This window comes from Ambystoma mexicanum, chromosome 1p (assembly GCF_040938575.1).
Source record: "Ambystoma mexicanum isolate Mex_15411 chromosome 1p, UKY_AmexF1_1, whole genome shotgun sequence".
Classification (NCBI taxonomy): domain Eukaryota; kingdom Metazoa; phylum Chordata; class Amphibia; order Caudata; family Ambystomatidae; genus Ambystoma; species Ambystoma mexicanum.
The window spans coordinates 1,499,514,163-1,499,536,526 of record NC_090921.1 but is presented as its reverse complement, the minus strand read 5'-3'; the positions used below and the strand labels follow the sequence as shown (position 1 = coordinate 1,499,536,526).

Below are 22,364 nucleotides of genomic sequence, written 5' to 3'. Positions count from 1 at the left end.
TCCTCCAACGTATTCCTCATCGACCCTCCCATCCATCCCCGCAGTTCTACTTCCCTTGTTGTTGCAGCTTACGCTCCTTCAGGGTGATTAGTTTAGTCCAGAAAGAATTATTGTGGGCTACAAAACGGAACTGAGCAACGGACGCTGCGCGCGGCCTTTATAGCCAGGATGACATCGACGTCGATACAGCGGCTGTCGAGGGACATCAACTCGGAGGATGTCGACGTGCAGCGCCCTCTAAAGAAAAACATTTCCGAGGCCAGCAGAGCTGGAAAGAGATATCTAAGATGATGAATACGTCGGAGGAACATCCCGTCGAAAGAACGTTACAAGGTAAGAAGTAACTTGTTCATCTCAACATTCATCCTCTCCAAGATAGGCCTTGACACGTAGCTGGGGCGTTAACACACCAAGATAAGATAATATAGCACTAGGACACCAGCTCGGTGGTAGATGGGCTAGTATAGAACTAGGAGACCAGATCAGTGGTAGATGGGTTTTATGCAAATGTTATATTATGTTAAAGGTTCTTATACTGCGCACTGTCACCCCCTGCATGGCCCCTTGTTGCTCTGGCGGTTCTGTTAAGCAAGAGGGTAAGGGGGTGCAAGTTAATAGGACTAAGTGGTAGGAAATAGCAAGAGAGCTATGATGTGCTGTTGGCAGCTTCATTTTGGTTTACACCGTTCCCTGAGCGTAGGTGTGATTTTCTGTTGGTAAGTGTCATGTGCTGTTGTGTGAGGCTATGTCTGGTATGCTTTGTCATTGTGGTGTAGTGAAGTGTGTGTTTTGTTGTGCTGTAAAGGTATGGTTGTGTTTAGTTCAGAGTTTGAGAGGTGTATGCGGGAGGATGAGAATTTTTAGTAGGGTTGGTTAGTGGCAGTACCCTATCCTACCACCACTGTTATGACTGAGGCCGGCATCCCCTTTCATGTCGTACACCCTAATGTGCTGCACTCACCACTCCCATTGTGCATGCAGAAGAGTTGTCACCAATAGAAAACTCAGTGGGAGCACTTTTCCACCCCCAATGATCAGACCAAGCACCATCCATATCCCCCTGCCCCCAGCAATCCCCGGTGCGCAGCAACCACGACCCCCATTGGCTCCTCCGGGGAGGTGTGGGGGTGCGCTCCCTGTGCCCTGCGGTCCACAAGTTCAAAATTGGATGCCTCTCTCTCTCCCCATTTTTTCCTCTAAGGCTCTGTCGATTGCCCAATTAAGTCAGACCCATCTCTCTCCCTTGTTTCCTGTTTGACCCTCCTATAAGGAAGGGTACACCTAAGTCTCCCATTCGGACGGCTCTCTTCTTCTCTGCACTCCACTCAGGTCTAGCTTACACTCCAGTCCTTCTCATGGGAGAAAACACCTACATTTGGGACTCAACAACAAATGTAGTGACACCTAGATTTGAAACACAGCAGCAAATGACAAGATGCTTACGTTTGAGGTAGCTGTAATAAATGGAGACAGGCGTACAATGAGCTCAACATTAAATGCATTGATGCCTAGATTTGAAACACAGCAGCAAGTGAACAGCTTGATTAGAGACAATTGGGCAGCGGGAGAAGACGCCCACATTTGAGAGTCAACAGACAATGGGGAAACATCCTACTTTGCCATACAGCAGTGATTGAAAAACCGATTTATTGGGTGACTAAGATGGGTGTGCCTTTTTTGTTTATTGATTTTTGTTAAGGTAATAAGAGTGGTAGGGTCCTGCTGGAATACAGTGATTGCTGCACTCCCCACCCAGACCACACTTACTTGTCAGTCATTGCTGGTTGACAGCAGCTGGCTTCACAGGTGGACACGGGCAAACACAGGGTGGAGCTGCTTCATCAAGAGCTGCCCTTTGCCTCCAGGCCCTTACGAGAGGACTGCCCTGTGTGAGAAACCCTGCTAGTCCCCAGGGATCTCTCTCTCTCTCTCTCTCTCTCTCTCTCTCTCGCTCTCTCGCTCTCTCTCTCTCTCATGTGGCCAGGGCACAGCCATCGCCTCTGGATTCAGACCCTGGGGGTGGACCAGTGCGGGAGAATCACCTGGGTGTGGGGTCTTCAGGGAGTGGGGGTGAGGCAGCCGATGGTGAGATGCAGTATTCCCCACTATTTTGTTTATCCAACCCATTCTATTTTTTAGGATTCACTGAGGTCCCAACTCCCCCCCGACCCCCTTTTTTACACAAACACTGGGCCGAGGAAGAGGGTGACTGAGAGTAACAACATTAACTTTCACACATCGTATTGGACATGTCTCGCTAATTGGGTCAGGCAAAGTCAGACCCTTGACTCTAAGTGCATACACCTGATATCAATTAGCTCTCCTAACACGAATAAAAGGAAGAACCCAACTCTGAGCAATGTGGAAGGCGGAACACGAGTACAAGCACGAGTACGAGCAGAACTTCTGGGATGAAAGCAAACCTACTGGAAAAGAGTGACGACCAATGGGCGGGAGCAGTGGGTCAAGGACCCCAAGAGTTCCCTACCGGCGGACCTTGCCTCCAACAGGCTGCGGAGAACACATGGAGAAGACTGATCTCACAAGTGAAGACTGGTCAAGGAAGTCAGCGACTCTGCCGGGTGAACAGCAGAGTTGGGCAGGTGAGGCCAAGCCTGTGGTACTAACCTTGACTCGAGAATTGGGCATTGCAAAACCAAGAAAGAGACGCACACAGCCGGTGAGTTGGCAAGCGACTTGAGAGACCGGTGTGTGTTAAAGTTCGAAGTAGCAACATTATATCGCAAGTGTAGGCTGCACACGTGTGGATGAGACGCGAGGAAAGGCAGACCTGTGGATGAACTTTGAAGTAAAAGATAGTGGCGAAATCAGCGATAATAAGTAATGGAGTGGTCCGGCGAAAGAAAGTAGCCCACTCGAAAGTCTCTGTGAAAAGTATATTGTTTGAACCGATAAAGCAAATGAACAGCAAAAGTGAAATCAAGAAGTTCAACTCCTAAGGAAGGGGAGAGTGAAAGTTAAACTGTAAACTTTGAGTCGAAGTGGTCCTGCTGTGCTCTGTAAAGAAAGCCACACACATTCGAAAATCTTTGACATGCGAAAGTGGTCCGAGTCTGACAGAGGGAGAGCGAAGTATAATAAGCTTGGGGAAGGGAGACCCCTTGCAAGTTTGTGCTGAACCTTGTTGTGAGAGGTCTGAGCCCGACAGAGGGGGACCTTTGTGAACCTTTTGGTTGAAACATTATTTTGGCAGTCAGGAAAAGAGACTTTAACGTGGAAGGCCAGGCGGGCCTCGGTCCACGTTTTTGAATGGTTTATTGTGTTGGAAACTGAGCCAGAGTGTGTCATCCCGTCTGCAGGGACCGTCTTACTCTGTGAGGTGTAACGTGGGGAGGAGAACAGGTCCAACCACATTTATTAATTTGAACATTGATTTTTCCTTTTACATACATACATTTCTCCTTTTTACACTTTTTGTACAAGATATAGGGCAGGCATTAGGTTTTGTTAGCATAGGCAATTTTGATTTGATGGACTCCACTGGGACAGCGTTATTTATTATTTGATGCTCGAGTCTACTCCCATCTTAGTTATAGGGTAAAGTAGAAGTTTCTCCAACCCCAACCCCAACAATTTCAATAAAAGTTTTACAAATTGTACCCATTGTGTCAGTGTCATACTTGTGATACCATGCTTCCTCTACACCTGGCAGTGAAGTCAATCAGGCAGTGGGGAGGCGGGCGCGGGGAGGAGCTGCCAGTAAGGTGAACACAAAGCGGGTCAGGAGTGCCTGGAAAAGAGCGTGGATGGCACCAAATGAGCAACAAAAAAAGTAAAAACCAAATAAAATGAAAGGGGGTGCTTAGGGAAAGGCAATTTACCCTGCAGCTATCACGGCACACAGATGGAGAAGCTTGTGTGCTTGTGGTTTCTATGGAGGGAAAGGAAAGCCTTTCCGGGACTGGGAGCCAATCAGGGAGGGGGGAGGCGGGCGGCAAGGGCAACACAAAGGGTGTCGGGAGTGCAGGAAAAGAGCACGGATGGCGCAGAATGGGCAAAAAAAAGGAAAAACCAAATAAAATGAAAGGGGGTGCTTGGGGAAAGGCAACATACCCTGTTTGCCCCATGTGGATATGCTTATAAGGTGTGACTTTACAGGTTCTGGCATAGGATCGAGATGTTTGAGTACCTCGTACCACTGTGTGTTATAACTTGCAAGTAGTGTGATATTGGTTGTAATTCATGTCATATTCTCCGGAGGTAGTTATTATTTTCCCTAAGGTATACAGCTGCTTTCATTCCTTATTGGGAGGTGCCTCAGAACTAGAGAGTGGAACGCACATCCTTTTTCTAGTGGTGGTGACCACAAGGGAATTCGGATTTGCATGTCCCTAATATATTGAGGGCCAGATGGAGACGATTTAAAAATGTTTTCAACGCTGGGGTTGAATGCCTAAGTAAGTGATGCTGTCGTAAATGATGGGGCAATTCATTTCTTTATTGATAGTTATAGAGGAATGGCCTGGCTAACTGCTTTTTTCTCATTTAAAATATCCTCCACGAAGTCAGCGGTGTCCACTGTTTCTACGGTATGAATTTTTAATTGATTAGCGGGCCTCTTTAATAAATTATTGTATAACAATTGGTCTTAAATTGGGGACCTGTGACCACTCTCGGGTGCAACAACATCTGGAGTGCAAATAATGGTAACATCTGGGTCATCTTGATAACATTTGTCAGGGTCATCATTAAGATCATCCTGGTCGGCATACCACACATATTGATTTGCCTGATCTTCCCCTTGGAAAGAGTCATGGTACATCTCTAGGACAGTATGTGTGGGTGATGTGTAAGGGTTGGCCAGTTGCCAAGAGTTGGCCCATTTCTAAATCCAATTTTTTCTTTCTAATTGGGTATTTGCTCATGAAGTCTACAAAAGTGGAGACTTTGTACATTGTTACTTTGAAATGTTTCTTTGACCGTGTACCTGTTTTAGGTGTTTTGGGTAGGGGGAACACAATTGCCTCAGGGTCTTCTCTAGGCCTCTTTTTCTGGAGAGACTGGGATAAAGGGGAATGAGCCTCTTCGTACTGTGGCACTTTGTCCGCTCTACTCCTCCCACGGTTCACGCTGAGGAGCATGCCGCGTTGTCACGTGACTTGCCTCCTTATTAGCACCTCCTCCTCCTAGATCGGTGCTTCTGATCACTGATTAGTGGCGTTTCGAAATCTGTTCAAAGTTTTCCTTGTATCTTGTTCTCTCTGTTCCTGTCCTTGTTACCCTGTTTTTTCCCCTCCTTCAGTTTCTGACTTTCTTGGCACCTCGACGCGGACTGCTTATTGGATTGCTCTGCCTTATCGCCTTGCCTTGATTTGCCTCGTCTGGTATCTTGATCACGGACTGTTACTGGACCTCCCTTGCCTGCTCCTTGGATGCCACGTTACTTCAGGCCAGACCTCGTCTGCATACGTTTTTCCACCTTCAGATTATCCTTGGCACTTCTGGTTTTCTCTCGCTGGAACTTTGGAGTTTAGAATTGGTACACAGACTAGAGACTCCCTGTGTGTACTATCGTCCTCGTGCCGTCGGGTCAGGGTGTTGTTCGGCGTCCTCGTGCCGTCGGGTTAGGTTTGGACTGCCTTCTTTGTGGATTGCTTGGATCTTGTCTACTTGTGCATGCCCTCTCCTGGAACAGAACCACCGGTAAGCGGCAAACCTTTTCTGTTAAGTCTGGGGAGGAAGAGGGGAGGTGGGTTTTTGTATTCTATGCTAGCCATTACTTGTTGGGCACAACGCAAACTCAAATCTTGCTGCGGTGGTGGGTTCTTGTATTTCACATTTGCAGGTCCGGCCTCAAGTTGCTGTTGCGTTATCCACCTCCAGTCCTCCTTTGACATACAGCGTCTCGACCTGTGTTGTTCCATTGGTACCCCGGGATTTCCATCGGCATCCATTCTTTTCTCCAATAGATCGCTCTGGTTCTTTCTAAACCAAAACCAGAGGGGCACATTGGGAAGAAGAATTCATCGGCTACACTACGAGGGCAAATCTGGTATCTGACAAACATCCATCGAGGGACTTTGGTGCACGCCAAGAAGTGCCTGTTTTTTTAATCACTGTTGGGCAGGATATTCAATTCTGTGATAAATCTTCCTCACCTGTGTCAACCCCATAACTTTTTGCTGGACTTGGTGATTATTTGTCCTTGTTCTGGGGTGAGTGGCAATCTTTTTCCCCCTCTCACCATGTCTTTTACTCTTTTTATGGGTGACCTTTTTATTTCTCGTCATAATGCAGGTTTGGATTTATAGTTCCCTGTAACATTTGGGCTGTATGCATTTTTCTGTGGCAGAACACAGCACCTTAAGGGTGGTGTTGCTGAGTTGCCCCTTTGGCTTCCCTTTATTATTTTCTCTTCATGTATCTTGGGTGAACTACTGTTCCAAAGGGTAAAATGGGATTTCCATGCCCTTTACATTTTATATGTGAGAGCAGCATACCCCACCTTATATGGACTGCAGGGGTGCTGCATGGTTTCCCCTTTATCACTGACCTAGTAAAATGTTGTTACTGTGGGTAACCTATTTCTTATGGCTCTGGCAGTGAATCTACTTTAATGTCTTTTTAGTTAATATTACTCGCAGACTGTTAAACTGGCCGCAGTAATGCACAGAAGGGTCGCCATTCTGCTAGAACGGTGGCTTTTTTCTTTTTACGCCATTCTGAGTGTGCTGGTTGTTTCTTGGGTCTTCCTCTGGCATCCTAGGTGGGGCAGGGGTTGGAGGTGGTGTCCTGGTTGAAGTTTTATCAATAACAGAACGCTATATATATTTTTAATTGTACCAAATATTTTATAGGATCAACTGAAATATAATTAAGAGTCTGATAACATTCCTTAGGCCTCATGTATATTTGCATTTGTACAGGTACATTACTGCTGAAGGATACCCTTCAGTGTTGTTATTTACATGTATGTAAATATGTTCAATCAAGTGACCAGGATGCAACCGGTAATGAATTGTGCTTTGTATTGTAGGAAAGGATTTTTGGCAAAGGTTCCTGTTCAAGATATGCACAAGGTCTTTCATCCATTAATGCGAGGACTATTGACAAAGATCATCATTGACACTCCCCTTTGCAGGTATCATTTTGTATTTGTTTTGTGTTCTTTTTTCTACATTTAAACGTAAGAGAAAGACCCGGTGTAGTAAACAAACACTGAAACTGGCCCTGTTTTAAGGTGCTTATTGTACAGTTCGCAGTATATAACGATCGTTCTGTCACTGATTCGTGTTATACATTTGTATGACACTATCCAAGTTGCAAAGCTACTAAATTGTAAACCATGACATAGTGACACTCATGCTAGCATCGTATACTCCGCCATGTTTTTTAGATTTGGCAGATTTGGTGGGACATATGCTCGTTTTCAAACTGCGGGCATTCATTTAGAGAAAGCTGACACAATCAGCTGAACGAAGTACTCTACTACATAGATTACATGCTGTATCTATCCCGCTGCATGGAAAGCAGTAAATTACAAAAGGATGTAGATCGCCGGGAAAGATGTGAGTGTATCTTCAATGGGATCAGCTGATGCTATTATGGCAGCCTCCCGCAAAAAAGCAGCAGTATCGGGGTACAGCATACCTGTCGTACATCAGCGTGCCTGATTGCCTGCAAGCCGCCGCTGTCTGGCAGATGCTGCTCTTAGAGGCGACTAAGAGATGCATCCGATGACCAATGAACAGGGCGGTGTGTCTAAAAGTTCAGTACGGTGGGGTGAAAATACACGGAAGTATGAAAGAATGGATGGGACTCCCTAATGACGGACAGACCCAATTACTGACCTGACCAACTTGTTCACTCACTGTCAGGCTTGGACTGCCCTATCGGGAAATTGCCCATTGCCCAAACAATCTTCCTGCCACGCCTGCATGGGCCAGTATCATGAGTGAACATGCGGTTTGATTTTGTATAATGACGTTTGTATCATTATTTCTGACCATGGCAGCTCGCGTGCATGCTGGGCGGCATGGGAGGAACCACACACACTCTCGCACTACATCTCTAGTCAGCCCAGCTCATTGATATGCATGATTGGCAGGAGCTGGGCCTGACGAAAGCATCTTTGGTTGCCAGGGCTGTTCTCGCACTCCAATCTGGTAATTCTGTTGGCTATTTCTGAGGGGTGCCAAAAGAAAGCTTGCCTGCTGGGAGTCCATGCCATCATGCTTTGCGCCCGACTGGTAACTGCGCCCCATGTTCCTCTACGTTTAATGTCATAGGCCGTGCAGCAGCCTTGGAAGGCACATGCAGAGGCCTCTACTGAGTTAACGAAGTCGCTGGGCATTTGCTGTCTTTCCAGGCCGGGGCAGCAATTCACAGCACAAGTTGGCTGAAGCTCCCCGGGTAAGAGATTTTCCCCCCGATGTTCAAGGCATCAGCTTGCTATAGTTGGGGAGGCACAACACTTTTGCATGGTGTGAAACAAATGAATTTGTCAAAGGGACAGCGATGTCTGTGTTGAGGAATCAGTGCTGAGACCCTCTTTATCCCATTCCGACCAACATGGCAATAATCTTGACACTCGGCCACACCAGTGCAGTTAATACCGTTAGATTCTATAAACATATCCTCAAGATAGATGCAAATGACCAGTTAGCATGGTACTTTGGGGGAAAAAAGTCTGCAGGTCTATTTAATGTTTATAAGAGTGCAAAAAAAACGATATTGACCTTCATTTCACTACAAGCAACAAGCATGCTAAGCTTTCATAGGCTCGTCATGCCCACGACTATTCTATCCCCCGCATTTTTCCTCCTCTTGTTTGCCAAGTCTTCAACTCCCCAACTGCTTGCTGCAGTGGCACCTGGGCTCAAAGAAGTGCGGTTACTCTTAGTTCTGGGGGATTCATGTCTTCATTGCATCCCTGCAGTTCGGATTACAGCAGGTGATTGAAGGGGTGTATCCACCTCCTTTACTTCATTTACTACATTTTTCTTTTATGATTTTATGATCAGCCTGATCGCTTGTGTGACTGCCATGCAACCTAGGGGTTAAAACCTCTAATGGCTCCCCCCAAATTGCCTACATTTTCTTTTCCTGTGAACCAGAGACATTGGCCCAAAAGATGTTCTGTTGGGCAGGTGAATTTTCTATTCTAAACAAATCTAGTACCTGCATGTAGTGTCTGAAGCAAACTAATACCTAATGAACCCATTTTTGAATGACCAACCCTATTCACCCGGATGGCCATATCTAGACTTACTGTAGGAGCTGTGCACCTACACCTAAGGCCTGTACTAAATTCTAATACTTGGTTCCCATAATCTAATCTCCTCCACCCGATGGCCCGATATCCTTCTTTGGTTATTGTCATTCCATGTCTATATCCCCATCCACATTATAATCATGACATTCTCTGAAGCTAATTGCATGCACCTCGATTTATTCTTTTGAAAACACTATAAACGAAAATGTGTTTATATGTAATATGCAATGAAGAAAAACAGTTTCCCAATAGGAGATGAATGGTACTCCAAAGAACCCAATGCAAAAACAGGAAAAGGGCCAATGAGAAATGTTTAGCGCTTAATTTGTGAAGTCTCAAACAAAAAGACAGACGTATATTCCCCACACAGGCTTTGTCAGAGTCGGTACATAGAAAAAAGAACCAATTTTGTATACACTACAAATAGTCCGTCATTTATTCAGATCCGGTATTTACAGCAGGGCAAACAGAGTGCCATCTTAAAATGGTGTAAACATGCGAAGAGGCACTTTGATCCTAATATTGTATATCAAATTCTCATTCAATAGAGGAACAGATACCCATCAAGTGCAATAATAAATAGTCCCTCTAGTGTGCATATTCATTCAAAGAGATTAATATAAATTTAAGTGCATACATTGGAATATCACAAATTTAAAAAAATGTATAAACATCTCCAAGGATCTTCTTTGATACACTTGCAGAGTATTCTCGAAAAGATGCATATCGACATAGAAATCTCTATAATAGGGTGTACAAAGTGATATTATACAATAAGTAGAACAGGTTCAAATATACAATAACCTGCAGATCTCTAGGGATGCTAATGCCATATGCTAAAAAGTGTGTATCCCTCTTAGACAACGGAATGTATATGTATATATTTAAAATCTTGAATGATCATGTTCAGCGGTTAATTAATACATGAATGGTCAATATTGTATTCAATAACATCCATATTCTGAGGGAGTTCAATCACCATAATAGATAGGTCAATAAAAGAATAGATACAACCAGCCTATTGTTCCCATTATAAAGCATTCTATCTTCATATCTTACCCATCAACTTTAAATATACAATTCCATTAAAGTGCATGTGCTAAAGTGCATACAATAAAATGCATACCTATATGAAGTGTTGGAGCCATAACTAAGACACATATGCCTAAAACCTCATGAAACCTCATAAGGAACGAAGTGTTACTAAATAGACCTATTCAAATGTTAATAAAACCTATATAGGCAGTATTATGTTCAAGTGGACCCATGCTAAATGGAGATGCAAAATAATAATTGGATTCTTCTATCACGATTCATGCCTCTAACGTGGGACTGGATTTCAGACTTGTGCTGCTCAATGTTGCCTTGCTTTCAAGACAAGCGCATTTCCCTTGAGCTATCCTCCCTTAGAATATGAGTCTTACTGAATACAATATTGACGATTCATGTTTTTCATTAAATATATATGTGCACAATATCAATTATAAGAAAGAGAACATCTACAGAGTGCCTACAATCTGCTGTAATTAATCCCTCAATACAAACGATTAAAAAGCTGACTAATTGAAACAATTTTTCAAAAAACAAAAGCATAGAGCCAAGACACTGGATATCCAAACCAAATTGAAGGACATTCTTAAACATATCAAAACATAAAAGCTCCAAAAAGGCTTCAAAATATCTTCCAATTTGCAGGTATTCATACAATTATTCCACCAAAAACGCACATAATTCCTCCTCTCTATTTTGTCCTCTCTCTGTTTTCGTGTCACAGTCATTGATGTATCTAGCCTATTTCTGTCTCAGCAATTTCTCTCTGTTGCCATAACAAGGTTTCTCAATGGCAGGGTCAATAGCAAAAATGTCAATGAGGAACCATCCCCACCGTTTCCATCAAAACATTTTGCCGGGGTTAAGGGAAATTTCAATTTTTTAAAAGCTGTAATATGCTGCAAGATATGAACCTTTACCTCGTGAATAGTACTGCCTATGTACATAAATCATGTTTTATCATATGTATTCATAGTGAATGTCTTTTAAATTACCATTTGATATACAATATTAGGATCAAGGTGCCTCTGTGGATGTTAACACCATTTAGTGCATAAAAAATGTATTCTTTTTTCTATGTTCTGACTTTAACAAAGCCCATGTGGGTGAAACACGCCTGTCTTTTTTTCGTTTGCGGCTCGTAAATTATGCATTCAAGTTTTGTTAATTGACCCTTTTGCTGTTTTTGCCTTGGGTTCTTTGGAGTGCCATTCGTCTCCTATTGGGAGATTTTCTTGATTAGATGTTTTCGTGTGCTGTTCGAGCATGATTGAGTAGGCACCCGCTTTCGGCAGCATTAAGCTGCTTCATCGTTCTCCGCTGAGCACGCCTCGACTCGAACACCTTGCCTTGCTGACGTATGTAGAATAATACATTTGAGCCAAGTGACCCACATATAGATTTATCAGTTATAATTTTATTAACGTAATGAACTCGTGCCTCAACTTGCTGACACGCGTTTCAAGCTACTGCTCGCTACTGCTCTGCTCCGGGCAAGATTTAAGAATTAATACACAATGTTAATAAAATTGTAATTGATTTGTGTGTGTGTATAGTGTGTGTGTGTGTATATATATATATATATGTATATATATATACATACATAGAGAGAGAGAGAAAAACACAGAATAGCCCAGTAGCCACACATCACCAAAACAATTGTAAATGGCATGGTAAGTAACAGGACTATAATAAATCCCCAGCACACGATCTCATAGCAAAAAATAATCAGTTTATTGAAACACAGTTGTAAAAAACATTAAAACTCATGGACTCACAAGCAACTGTGACTCCTAGAACAGGAAGTCAACCACGCGAAATCCCTCAACAAACGGTAAACTAACCCGACAAAGCCCTTGCAGAGGGGTGGAATACTATTCTGTGTTTTTCTGAGTCACTAATGGTGATCTCCCATCAGCCCTGTGATGGCACCCGCTTAGTAGGTTTGTGCGCCCCCATGGAGAGCAATATGTTTCACACACATATACATATTACATGGCCACAGTAGTGGCCATGTAGTTATGGTTAAGTTGCTGTTTCCATAGGAAGAGCACTTTTTAGGAAGCTTATAACTTCGCTCCCCCTGGACAAATCCTCACCAAACTTTGCAAAAAAAGTATGTGGCCCACCCTGATTATGTTTGCAGAATTTGGTGAGGAGTCGTGCAGGGGGGGCAAAGTTATAAGGGGGTTCCCTAAACTTTTTTTTCCCCCATAGACTGAATGGGGAAAAAACCTTGCTCATGCCTACAGCCCAAACCGCTGGACGGATTTTCACCAAATTTGGACCAGGAGTAGCGGCTTGGTCCCGAAAGCGTGCTTTTGCAAATTTGGTGAAAATCCGTCCAGTAGTTTTTATTTTAAATGACCAAAAAGTCGGTCAAAAAAAAATTAGTGATATCTGTGTTTGGTCCATGGACACACTTTCCTGTTCGCTTCGCAGACAGTGTCCTCATTGGCCAATCGGCTTACGTCATGTCTGCGGACATGCGACGTGTTCGCTGATTAGACGGCGTAGAGCGTGAAGCGCGTCAGATTTTTGGTAGCGCCCGCCACCTTGGATTCGCGGACGACCGCGGACAGCGCGGTGAAACTTGGTTGAAAAATTGTATTTAGTAGAGTGTGTTGGTGTGTAAAAGTGTTTGGGGAGGGTGGGGGAGTAAGAGATGAGTTAAATGTTGTATTTATTTAGGTGGTAGACCCCCCTGTTGTGTTCGCTTTGCCCGCAGACAACGCGGATGTTCTGAAATGCTCTAAATAAACGAAATGGGGGTGTAATGAGGACGCAGTATGTGTCTGTGTTGTTCGCAAGCAAGCTAAAACTGTTCTAAGAACACTTGCAGTGTCCTGAAATGTCCTTAAGTAAACAAGTTGGGGGTGTCCTGAGGGCGCTGTCCGTATTGTTCGCTGGTAAGTTGAAATTGTTCTAAGAACACTTGCGGTGTCCTGAAATGTTGTTAAATAAAATGGGGGTGTACTGAGAACACGGTGTCCTGAAATGTTCGTAAATAAACAAAATGGTGGTGTCCTAAGGACGCTGTCCGTATTGTTCGCTGGCAAGTTGAAAGTGTTCTAAGAACACTCGTGGTATCCTCTAAATGTTCGTAAATAAACGAAATGGGGGTGTCCTGAGGACGCTGTCCGTATTGTTCGCTTGCAAGCTGAAAGTGTTCTAAGAACAATTGCAGTGTTCTGAAATGTTCAGAAATAAACAAAATGGTGGTGTCCTGAGGACGCTGTCCGTATTGTTCGCTGCCAAGTTGAGTGTTCTAAGAACACTCATTATGTCCGCAGACATTAAAAGTTCCCATAAGGCATAGTTAAAATGTTTGACTTTATGGGTGTGATATGCTGCGGTGGTTGTGGCCAGGGCATAGAGTCTTGGGAGCATGGCCGTATGGCCATGCACCCACAATTCTATGCCCTGGCCACAACCACCGCAGCATATCACACTCCTAGTGGCTTATAATTTTGGGATCCAAAAACAAATTTATAAGGAACAAAGTTATAAGCCACTATGGGTGTGATATGCTGCGATGGTTGTACTTATTATAATATACTTACTGTTTGGTTTAGTAACTGGAGTACATGTATTTCTTGTTCATTTCTGCGATAAAAGAAAGGATCATGTTAGTATTGGTATTTTGTAACGACTTATAACATTGAATAATTAAAAAAAATTTTTTGACCCTCATATTTAGTAGATTACAAACCAGTGTACTGTGCAATTTGCTCGGTTTCTGTGTTTGTTGCTAATATCATTGGGTCTGTGGGAAAAAAAAATCCATGTTGGATTAAAAAAAAAAAAACTTTTTTTGTTATGCTACAGTCTATTTGTTTGTTTTCAGTGTTCACTTGTTGTTTCAGACTAATGCTATATACATTGGCTTGTTGCAGATTTTTGGAGCAGTTACATGTCATTTATCTGTTTGGATATTGTAAAATGTTGGGGCAGTTAGATACCAATTGGCGTATTCTAACTGTCAATTTTTTGATATAATTTAGTGGCATTCATTAATCAGTTTGGATATTGTAAAATTTTGGGTTAGTTAGGTACCAGTTTGTGTATTCTAACTATCTATGTTTTGCTCTAATTTAGTGGTATTCATTTATCTGATTAGTTGTTGTAGAATCTTTGGGCAGTTCGATACCTGTTGGAATATTCTAACAGTTTATATTTTTTTACTACAAGTTTAGTTAAGGTTTAAGTACAGTTTAGTTAATAAATTTTGGTTTTAAGAACATTAAATAAGCGTTTGAAAGATTTGCTGGTAATCTCTGCTTTAGAGCAATGGTACTATCATTACATTCAAACCATTCACATTTCTTTCTTATATATGCAGTGTAGTGATCTGAATTGGTTGTGGCTCCTGCGTGGTAGATTATACCTGTTGTTCTGAAGGTTTTCTTACCAAGTGATACTTGACCATGTGTGAATCCAGTCAGCTTGTAGTTGTTTTTGGTACCATCTGCATTGTAACATAGAAGCATTAGTATTACGTATTTACTACGCGTTTGTATTAATAAGGTGGAGCGATTATCCGAATTGCAGGTAGTACATAATCTACCATGGTTTGCATTTTGTACAAGTTGCTGAAATGGAATGGAGTCACAATTAGGTATTGATATATATATACAAAGCGTTCATTGGGGATTTGTTCTTGTGTCACATTGTTGCAGAGAGTGCATGTATGTTTCCACATGTATGAAATCTGGAAGATTTCATTTATAGGTATGTTTTTATTTTTGAGTACTTGTAGTAAGTACATTAGAAATTCTTGTGGATCTTCCTGTGAGTTTATAGTGAATTTAACCATTCCAGCACAGTAGTCGAATTGTTGTCTTATTCCATAAACACTATACATGTTGTCAGGATTGTTTGTTGCGTTTCTATGAAGTACTAACATTTGCAAACACAATTGGTCTGTACTGTGTAAGTAAATGTTGTCAACAATTGGTGGTAATTGAAATAGAATATTCATTGCTACATTTGCATAGCAACTTACTCCAACTATATTTGAGATTTTAAATGGACCAGGTAGTTCTGTATCCGATTGATTTTTTTTTGTTTGCCTTCCTTCTTTGACGAAGTACCTGGTTTACTTTCCCTAATTGATTCTTTTATGTTTGTGGTACTTGATGAAGTTTTAGTTTATTTTACTCTCTTTGGAGGATTTACAGTGACATCCTGTTGCATTTCTGTTTGATTTAGTTTTCTTTTACAACGTTTTACTTTTTGTGTACCAGAATATGTGTTTAGATGGGGGGTGCATAGTGAGCGAAGTCTATTGTATTCTAAAATGCAAGGAATATCAGCGTTTACTTTACTTGCATCAAAGTTGATTAGAAATAGATCGCCAAGTGTACATAAGCGTGATAGTGCTACGTAGCTCATGCCTTCTTTAAAGACTGTTACCAATGTCTATCATTGCTTTGTCTAGGGTAAGACCTTGTGATTTATGAATGGTGACTGCGTATGCAAGAGTTAGAGAAAATTGTTGACTGCGTACATACATGTCTTTGAAGAGAAGGAATCGAGCTGTTGAGCATACTATCCTTTTTACTTCTGAAAGTTTGTCAAAGAGAATATTGACAAACTGAACTTTGTTGTCACCTGGGTATGTTTGAAAGCCAACAACTGTACCCGGTGCTCCATTAACTAGTCCTTGGTCCACGTCAAGGTTACGTTTAAGCATTACTCTGCAATTTAAGGATCATTTTAATATCTTTTCCAACCCAGCTGTGTTGGAGATTGAATTTTCTAAACTATTTAGTCTTGTTGTGGCTTGCTCACACATGGGTAGTGTCATACCATGTACATCTAGTTTCTGTGGCGCTAATTTCCATTATTGGTTGCATTTCTTTATTTAACATTATTTCATTGAATTTGAAACAGCTTACAAGAGTTGGCATTAAGGCCATACAATTGACATTTTTATGGGCTAATTGTTCCATAACATCTGTAGCACATGCATTATCGCCATAAAGTGCATGAATCCGCCGGGTTTTCAATATTGCTTGTGCTTCTTTAGATAGTACACTAACTTTAATACTTTTTAAGATGTTGGCATAAGTGAAATCTGCAGATTGCCGCATGTTTTCTGTTAATTCTCTGTATTGGAAATGTTGCCAAAGGTTGACATTTCCAATGCTGCCAACAGTTTTACGGCAGAAATTGTGTCCTAATGTTTTAAAAATAGGCTCACCTTTTACTGGTGTCAATTGAAGAAGATCTCCGAAAACAAAAATGTGTTTTCCTGCAAAGAGCTCTTCGTAGTTTGTTTTGAGTACTTCTATAATCTAAGGTGAATCAAAGCCAACATCAGGTTGGACACCATGCTCACTTCATCTATTAGTAGCATTTTCATTTGTTTTAATACTCTGCGTAGTTCCAATGCAGCTTCTCTAGAAAGTTTGTAATAGTCTAATTTGTTTTGGTGTTCTACTGGCAGGAGTAGTAATCGGTGTAAGGTGACACCACCTATGTTGTAGGCAGCTAAACCTGTGGGGGGCAGTGACAACAGCTGACAGTTTGTTGTTTGTCAATTGTTGAAGGAACCTACTGATGATTTTGATTAGGAATGTTTTGCCAGAACCAGCTTCACCACTGACGTACAGTAGTATAGGTTTGTAATTTTAGCAGGTGCATTCTTTGTTTTCATGTTGTACCCCATGTGCAATTTCTTTTGTTGCTTCTTGAAAAATGCTACGTTGCTCATTGTTTAGTTTTGATTGTAGTATAGTTAAGTCTTCTTTATCTTCATAATGACCCATGGTGTTTTCTACTTCTGTCAAAGCTAATTCTGCATCATTTGTTATTAGTGGTTCTCCAAGTGGTTCTTGGCTTCCTGTTACAGAAGGTTGACTACTGTCAGGAGTGTCCTTATCTAGTTGGGCCTGGAGTTCTTCTTCGTGTTGCTGTTCATTGTGCAACATTGTTTTGTACTGTGTAAAGTTTACATCAGTTATAGTGCTTTCATTTGCTTTGAAAGCTTCTTCATATGAGTCATGGTTATCTAGCATTTCTTCTTTTTTTCTCCATGGTTTAAAGAGTTATAGCAGGGACATGTAATATAGTTCTTTATGTTGAGGAGTCTTTAATAACAATTTGATATGATTAATTAAATTTGGTTTGGTGAGTTTTACTAAGCTGCCTTCAGTTTGCCACTCTGTATTAACCTTTTTTTTCATCAGATTTTATATTATTTTTGTATGTGAAGTTTTGGGCTATGTGGTATAGACACAGGGTTTCCAAAGTATTACTTCTGTTTGGGAAGAAAGTGTCAAATAAATTGTTTTTTAAAATGTCTTGGCTGTTGGGATCATGTTTGGTTTCTATATCTTCGTATGATTTTAGAACTCTTTTTCTAGATTTAGCAGGACCAAGACTTAGCCATACTATATTTTTAGATTTACCATACAATGCAGTACCAGTTAAACGATCTGCTGCTTCATAGGATCCGCATTCTCTATGGGAGAGCATTTTTATGCCCAACCTGTATAATTTCTGAGACACTGTTTTATCTGATGACAGGTCATTCCAGAGGTCTTGGAGCTCTGTTTTTTCTGCTTTGGTTAAGTATGCTGTAACATATCGTGCAACTGCAGTGGAATTGTCTGCAATGTACTGCACATCTATGTTTGCATTCCATAAGTGAGCAATGATTGCATTGTAATCATTGATATATTTTTCTTCTTCTGTTCTTTTTATGTAATATATATTTTTAGGTGACTTACCTTTAACACTATGTCTAACTGAAGACATGAGGTTGTTCACTTGACCTGTATTTGTAACCGGTCTAGGGAAACCAAAGCGGCATTTGGTGTAGTATTTCCCTTTGTTTTTGTATTTGCAACAACAATATTTGCCACATTTGTGTCTTTGAAATTGTAAAATTTGTGCATGAAGATCACTATTTGTGGCTTCTGATGGAATTTCACAAGTGACATATTTTTCAATAAACTGTAAAACAGTGGCATCACTGTCTTGACCAAATTTAGGAGCATCTTTAATCCATAAAAGCATGTGGATATGTGGTGCTCCTCTGGCTTGGTATTCTTTTCTCCAAAAGAAGTGTTGCACTTCTCCAAGGGGAGGAACAGTTTTATTACAAATAAAGTGTAGCATAGCAATGAAGCGATGGTGAAAATATCTTGAAACATTAACAGGATCCAGAGAACAAAGTTCTCCAGGTGTTAGTATATCTATGTTTGTTTTGTTTTTGTTTGATATGCGTAGGAAATCATGTAAATCTTCCCATGCATATTCTGCACAACTTAATGTAACAAACCAAGTGGGTGGGCCAAGGTTTCTGATCATACAACGTACATCTCCATGACGTCGAAACCAGTACTCTTTAGTACCACACATATTTGCTAATAGATTTGTAATATTTGATTGTAAAACCACATCTTTTAGATGCACTTTTTATAATAATTGTGTAGCTGACATATTTTGAAAGTGGGATCCTGATTTTAATGTGCGTACAACTCTTTAACATAAAGTTGCTAGTTCACTTTCAAAGAGTAGGTGGAATATGTATTCCGAGATTTAGACAAAATGTGGATCTTCAGAATACATCCGTAATGAGCGGTGTTCTGATGCTGATATTTGAATAGGTCTATCATCATACGTTCCTCCTTTGCCAGTAGAAAAGAGTAGAGGAAAAGCACGTGCTTCTATACTTTTTTTCCATATGCTGATTGGTGATCCTTTTGTTTGACGCATTTGGTACGTTTCTAGTGCATCTTCTATGGTGTCATTAGACCATTATACAATTCATCCATTGCACTCTAAAGTATTTGATATTGTAGCAGGATCTAGGAGCTCAAATTGACCAGCTTCTTGTGTCTCTTGAATTATTTCAGTTGTTTCCTTCAAGTTTTCTTCAATATTAATTTCTTTGTAGTATTCATTATTTTCTTTAAGATATTGCAAGGCTTGTCTAACTTTATGTAAATCTACCAGCTGTTGCCATATATGTTTGTCTTTTGTAGGTACTCCATTTACTAAGATAATTAAAGATTGCTGCATTGGACGTTGCACTCCTAGAGTGTGCACATTTTCTTTTAGATCTAATGGTAAATACACTACTTTTCCACGAATACCTTTCACTAATTCAGAGGGAGGTAATGTTGCTGTTTTTGGTTGAAGACGTATTATTGCTTGAAATGTGTGCACTGTTTGAATTATGATGATCTCATATAAATTAAGTTGTTGTAGAGGTTTTGGTAGTGGATATAATTCCAAATTATTTGTGATAGCACGTGAAGGAGTTTGGTTGTTAAGTTTTGTAGTGCAGTAACTGCAAAGTATTAAGGGGTCAGTTATTTTGTATTTGTTTTCTGCTATAAGGTAGAGAGCTAATTCAAATCTTTTAGAATCTTCATTGTCTTCTATTTTGTAAGATAGGTCTACAGTTTTTGTGTTATCTTTATAAAAAGTTCTGCGGCAAAATACACACACATGGTTTGGTACTTCAGCTGATGTACTTTTAAATTTTAGTATTTCATTTTTGTATATGTGTAGTAAAAGGTTGCCATGCGTACAATTGATGCTAATTTGGTTTAAAGCTATTTCATTCTGTAAGTGGCTTTCACTTCCAAAATATTTTTTCTGGATATAGTCGATTTCTTCAAGTAGGTCTTTTGCTGTACCATGTAGAAGGATGTTATTTAAATTGGCTAGTGCTAAAGCAGGACTTTTAGCATAGTACAGTTTATAGACTAGATTTCTTATAGTTGAATAATGTGTTGATATCTTTTGATATCATGGAAGGTGGTTTTGCAAGTAGGTCCTGTAATGCAGGCCAATGAATGTCCTTGTAGTTCTGTGTACTTGCGCACTGGACAGGTATCCATATTTTGCAGTAGTTTAATTTTGATTTTGTCTTTGCCTTTCACATATTGATTGAGGAATTGGCGTAAAGACTTGAAAAATCTTTTGGGAATGTTACACATTGACGTGCATGGCCACTTGTACACTAGACGTTCTGATTCAGTTGAATGGAGAGGTAATTCAAAGTTTTCAGGGCATATTTTTGTAAGCAGTACTACTTGTTCCATTATGGTATTATTAACTTTTTCATAACCTCGACCACTGCTATGTATGGCAATTGTATTTGTTTGCTTTTGTTTGTATGCTTCTTCATTAAAGTATGGTTCTGTGCTTGTAGTGTGACTCCATTCACATCCGCAGATATTTAAGAAGTTCTTTCTGTTGACATTTCATTTATTGAGAAGTCTTTTTTGTAATTTAGTCATTAGTTTTGTTAGTGGTTTCATTTTGTTTAACACCAAAATAAATAACTTTCTTTTGAGAAGAATTGCACTGTCTATCAACGCTTCTAAGATTAAATTTCCTACGATAGGTTTAAAGGGTGGAACCTGGTCTCTCTCCTGTTTTTCTGTTTTTATAAGATTTTGAAAGACTCTGTGACGGAACATTTTGGCTAAAATGCCTTTCTTGGTATGCTTACTTTGCAGTATATCAAGATTTATCGAAGCAGTTTTTTCTGTAGTGATAGCTGATTTTTTGTTAATTGTTTTCTGGTTTGTTTTACATTTTGATAGAGGAGGCAAAGTTTCTGTACTTGAAACTTATTTTGTTTCACTAAATGACTGTATTAGCTGTTTTGTTTCAAGTTTTTTTACAAATTCTGCTGGAGATGGATGCTTATGTTGGACACTTTTATTTTAATTTGCTCTACTTCTGCGTTGTTTTCTACGGACTTGATTTTTGGTAGGCATTCTTTAGGCTCTGTTGAAAAAAATAAAGAAGGTATGGGTTGGGGTGTTCTGCAATGTATGTGTGCTGTATGCATGAGTGTTGAGTAAGATGATACAGATGTATGTAATGGTGTGTGATTGTGCATTGGGCAACTACAACTGGTATGGATGGGTATTCTTGAATTAATGTGTTACTAAACTGGGGTTCAGATGACAGAAAAAAGTAAGCTGGTGGTGTGGAGAAGTACACATAGTAAATCTAATGCTATACAATTAAAACAGTTTTTTGTTCTATAACATCAAAATTCTAGCGGCTGAGTTGGGTAATTTGTGTGTCGAAAAATAGGAATTTGTGGGCCATTCTGGCTGTAAATCACTGTTTAAGAAATGGGGATTTTTGGACAGAATGGTGCACAATCTCTATTTTTAGGCACAGAAATAGCATGAATTAACCTTACAGTGTTTTTGAGTAATAATACAAATATTATGGTGGTATTCAACTTACTTTTTTTCTAAAATGAGCAGGTTACTTCTTAGTTGTTCTTTGTACTTCAAATTCGGCTGCTTCTTTTCAGGAGAATGGTCTTCACTGCAATTGTAAAAGAAACAAATTAGTAATTTTGTTTGTATATAGCCCTGTTTCTTAATTTAGACATTGATTTTTTTAATTGACATCCTCAGCGCCTCCTCAAAACCACTAAAACTATCTTATTCACATAAGATACGTCGCACCAGTTGAATACATATCATATGTTCTTAATGAATAAACTGTATTGCAATGACTAACTGTAGCAAACAAAATATTTTTACTATGCCATGTGAAATTCATAATGTACCACTGAATACCACTATTCCTGTAACTAAGCTCTTGTAAGTAATAGTGCCTCAATGTCATGGGCTGCTTGCGCTATATAAATATAAGTAAGTAAATAAATAAATAAAAAATGTTTACATTGTTGTACAAGTATTGTTGTTTGAGATTTGAACATAGCGTGTGCATGCAATTTTGTTTCACTATATGAAGTCTATATATTTTATTTAAAAAATGTTACTTCAACATGATTTCAATATGTGTGTGTAAAAAGAAATTAAATAGTATAGAGGTTTGTAAGTGACAGTTGATTTTAGGAGATGGAAAAAAGACAGTAAATTCATTTTACAGATTATACAAGCTAAAAGTCAGTTAATCTGTTTATATGAAACTAGAAGAATTGTACATGTACTTATGCATACCTGTAGTTTGTGTTCATGCATATGGATATGCATGGAGCTGCAAGTATAACTATTGGAGACTTGTACAGTATTTCTTGTAGAAGGTGCTTTCCAATGAAATGACATTTGTACTCAGAGAG

At 40.2% G+C, this 22,364-nt stretch overlaps 1 protein-coding gene across 4 annotated transcripts in view; it reads left to right on the top strand.

Moving 5' to 3' along the window:
• Positions 1-22,364, top strand: part of NIT1 (nitrilase 1) — a 696,241-nt gene that overhangs the window by 231,154 nt on the left and 442,723 nt on the right. For all 4 annotated transcript variants that reach the window (XM_069607184.1, XM_069607185.1, XM_069607186.1 and 1 more), the window contains one exon: positions 6,998-7,102. In XM_069607184.1, coding sequence (XP_069463285.1) covers positions 6,998-7,102 — 105 coding nt within the window. The remainder of the gene's footprint in view (positions 1-6,997; positions 7,103-22,364) is intronic.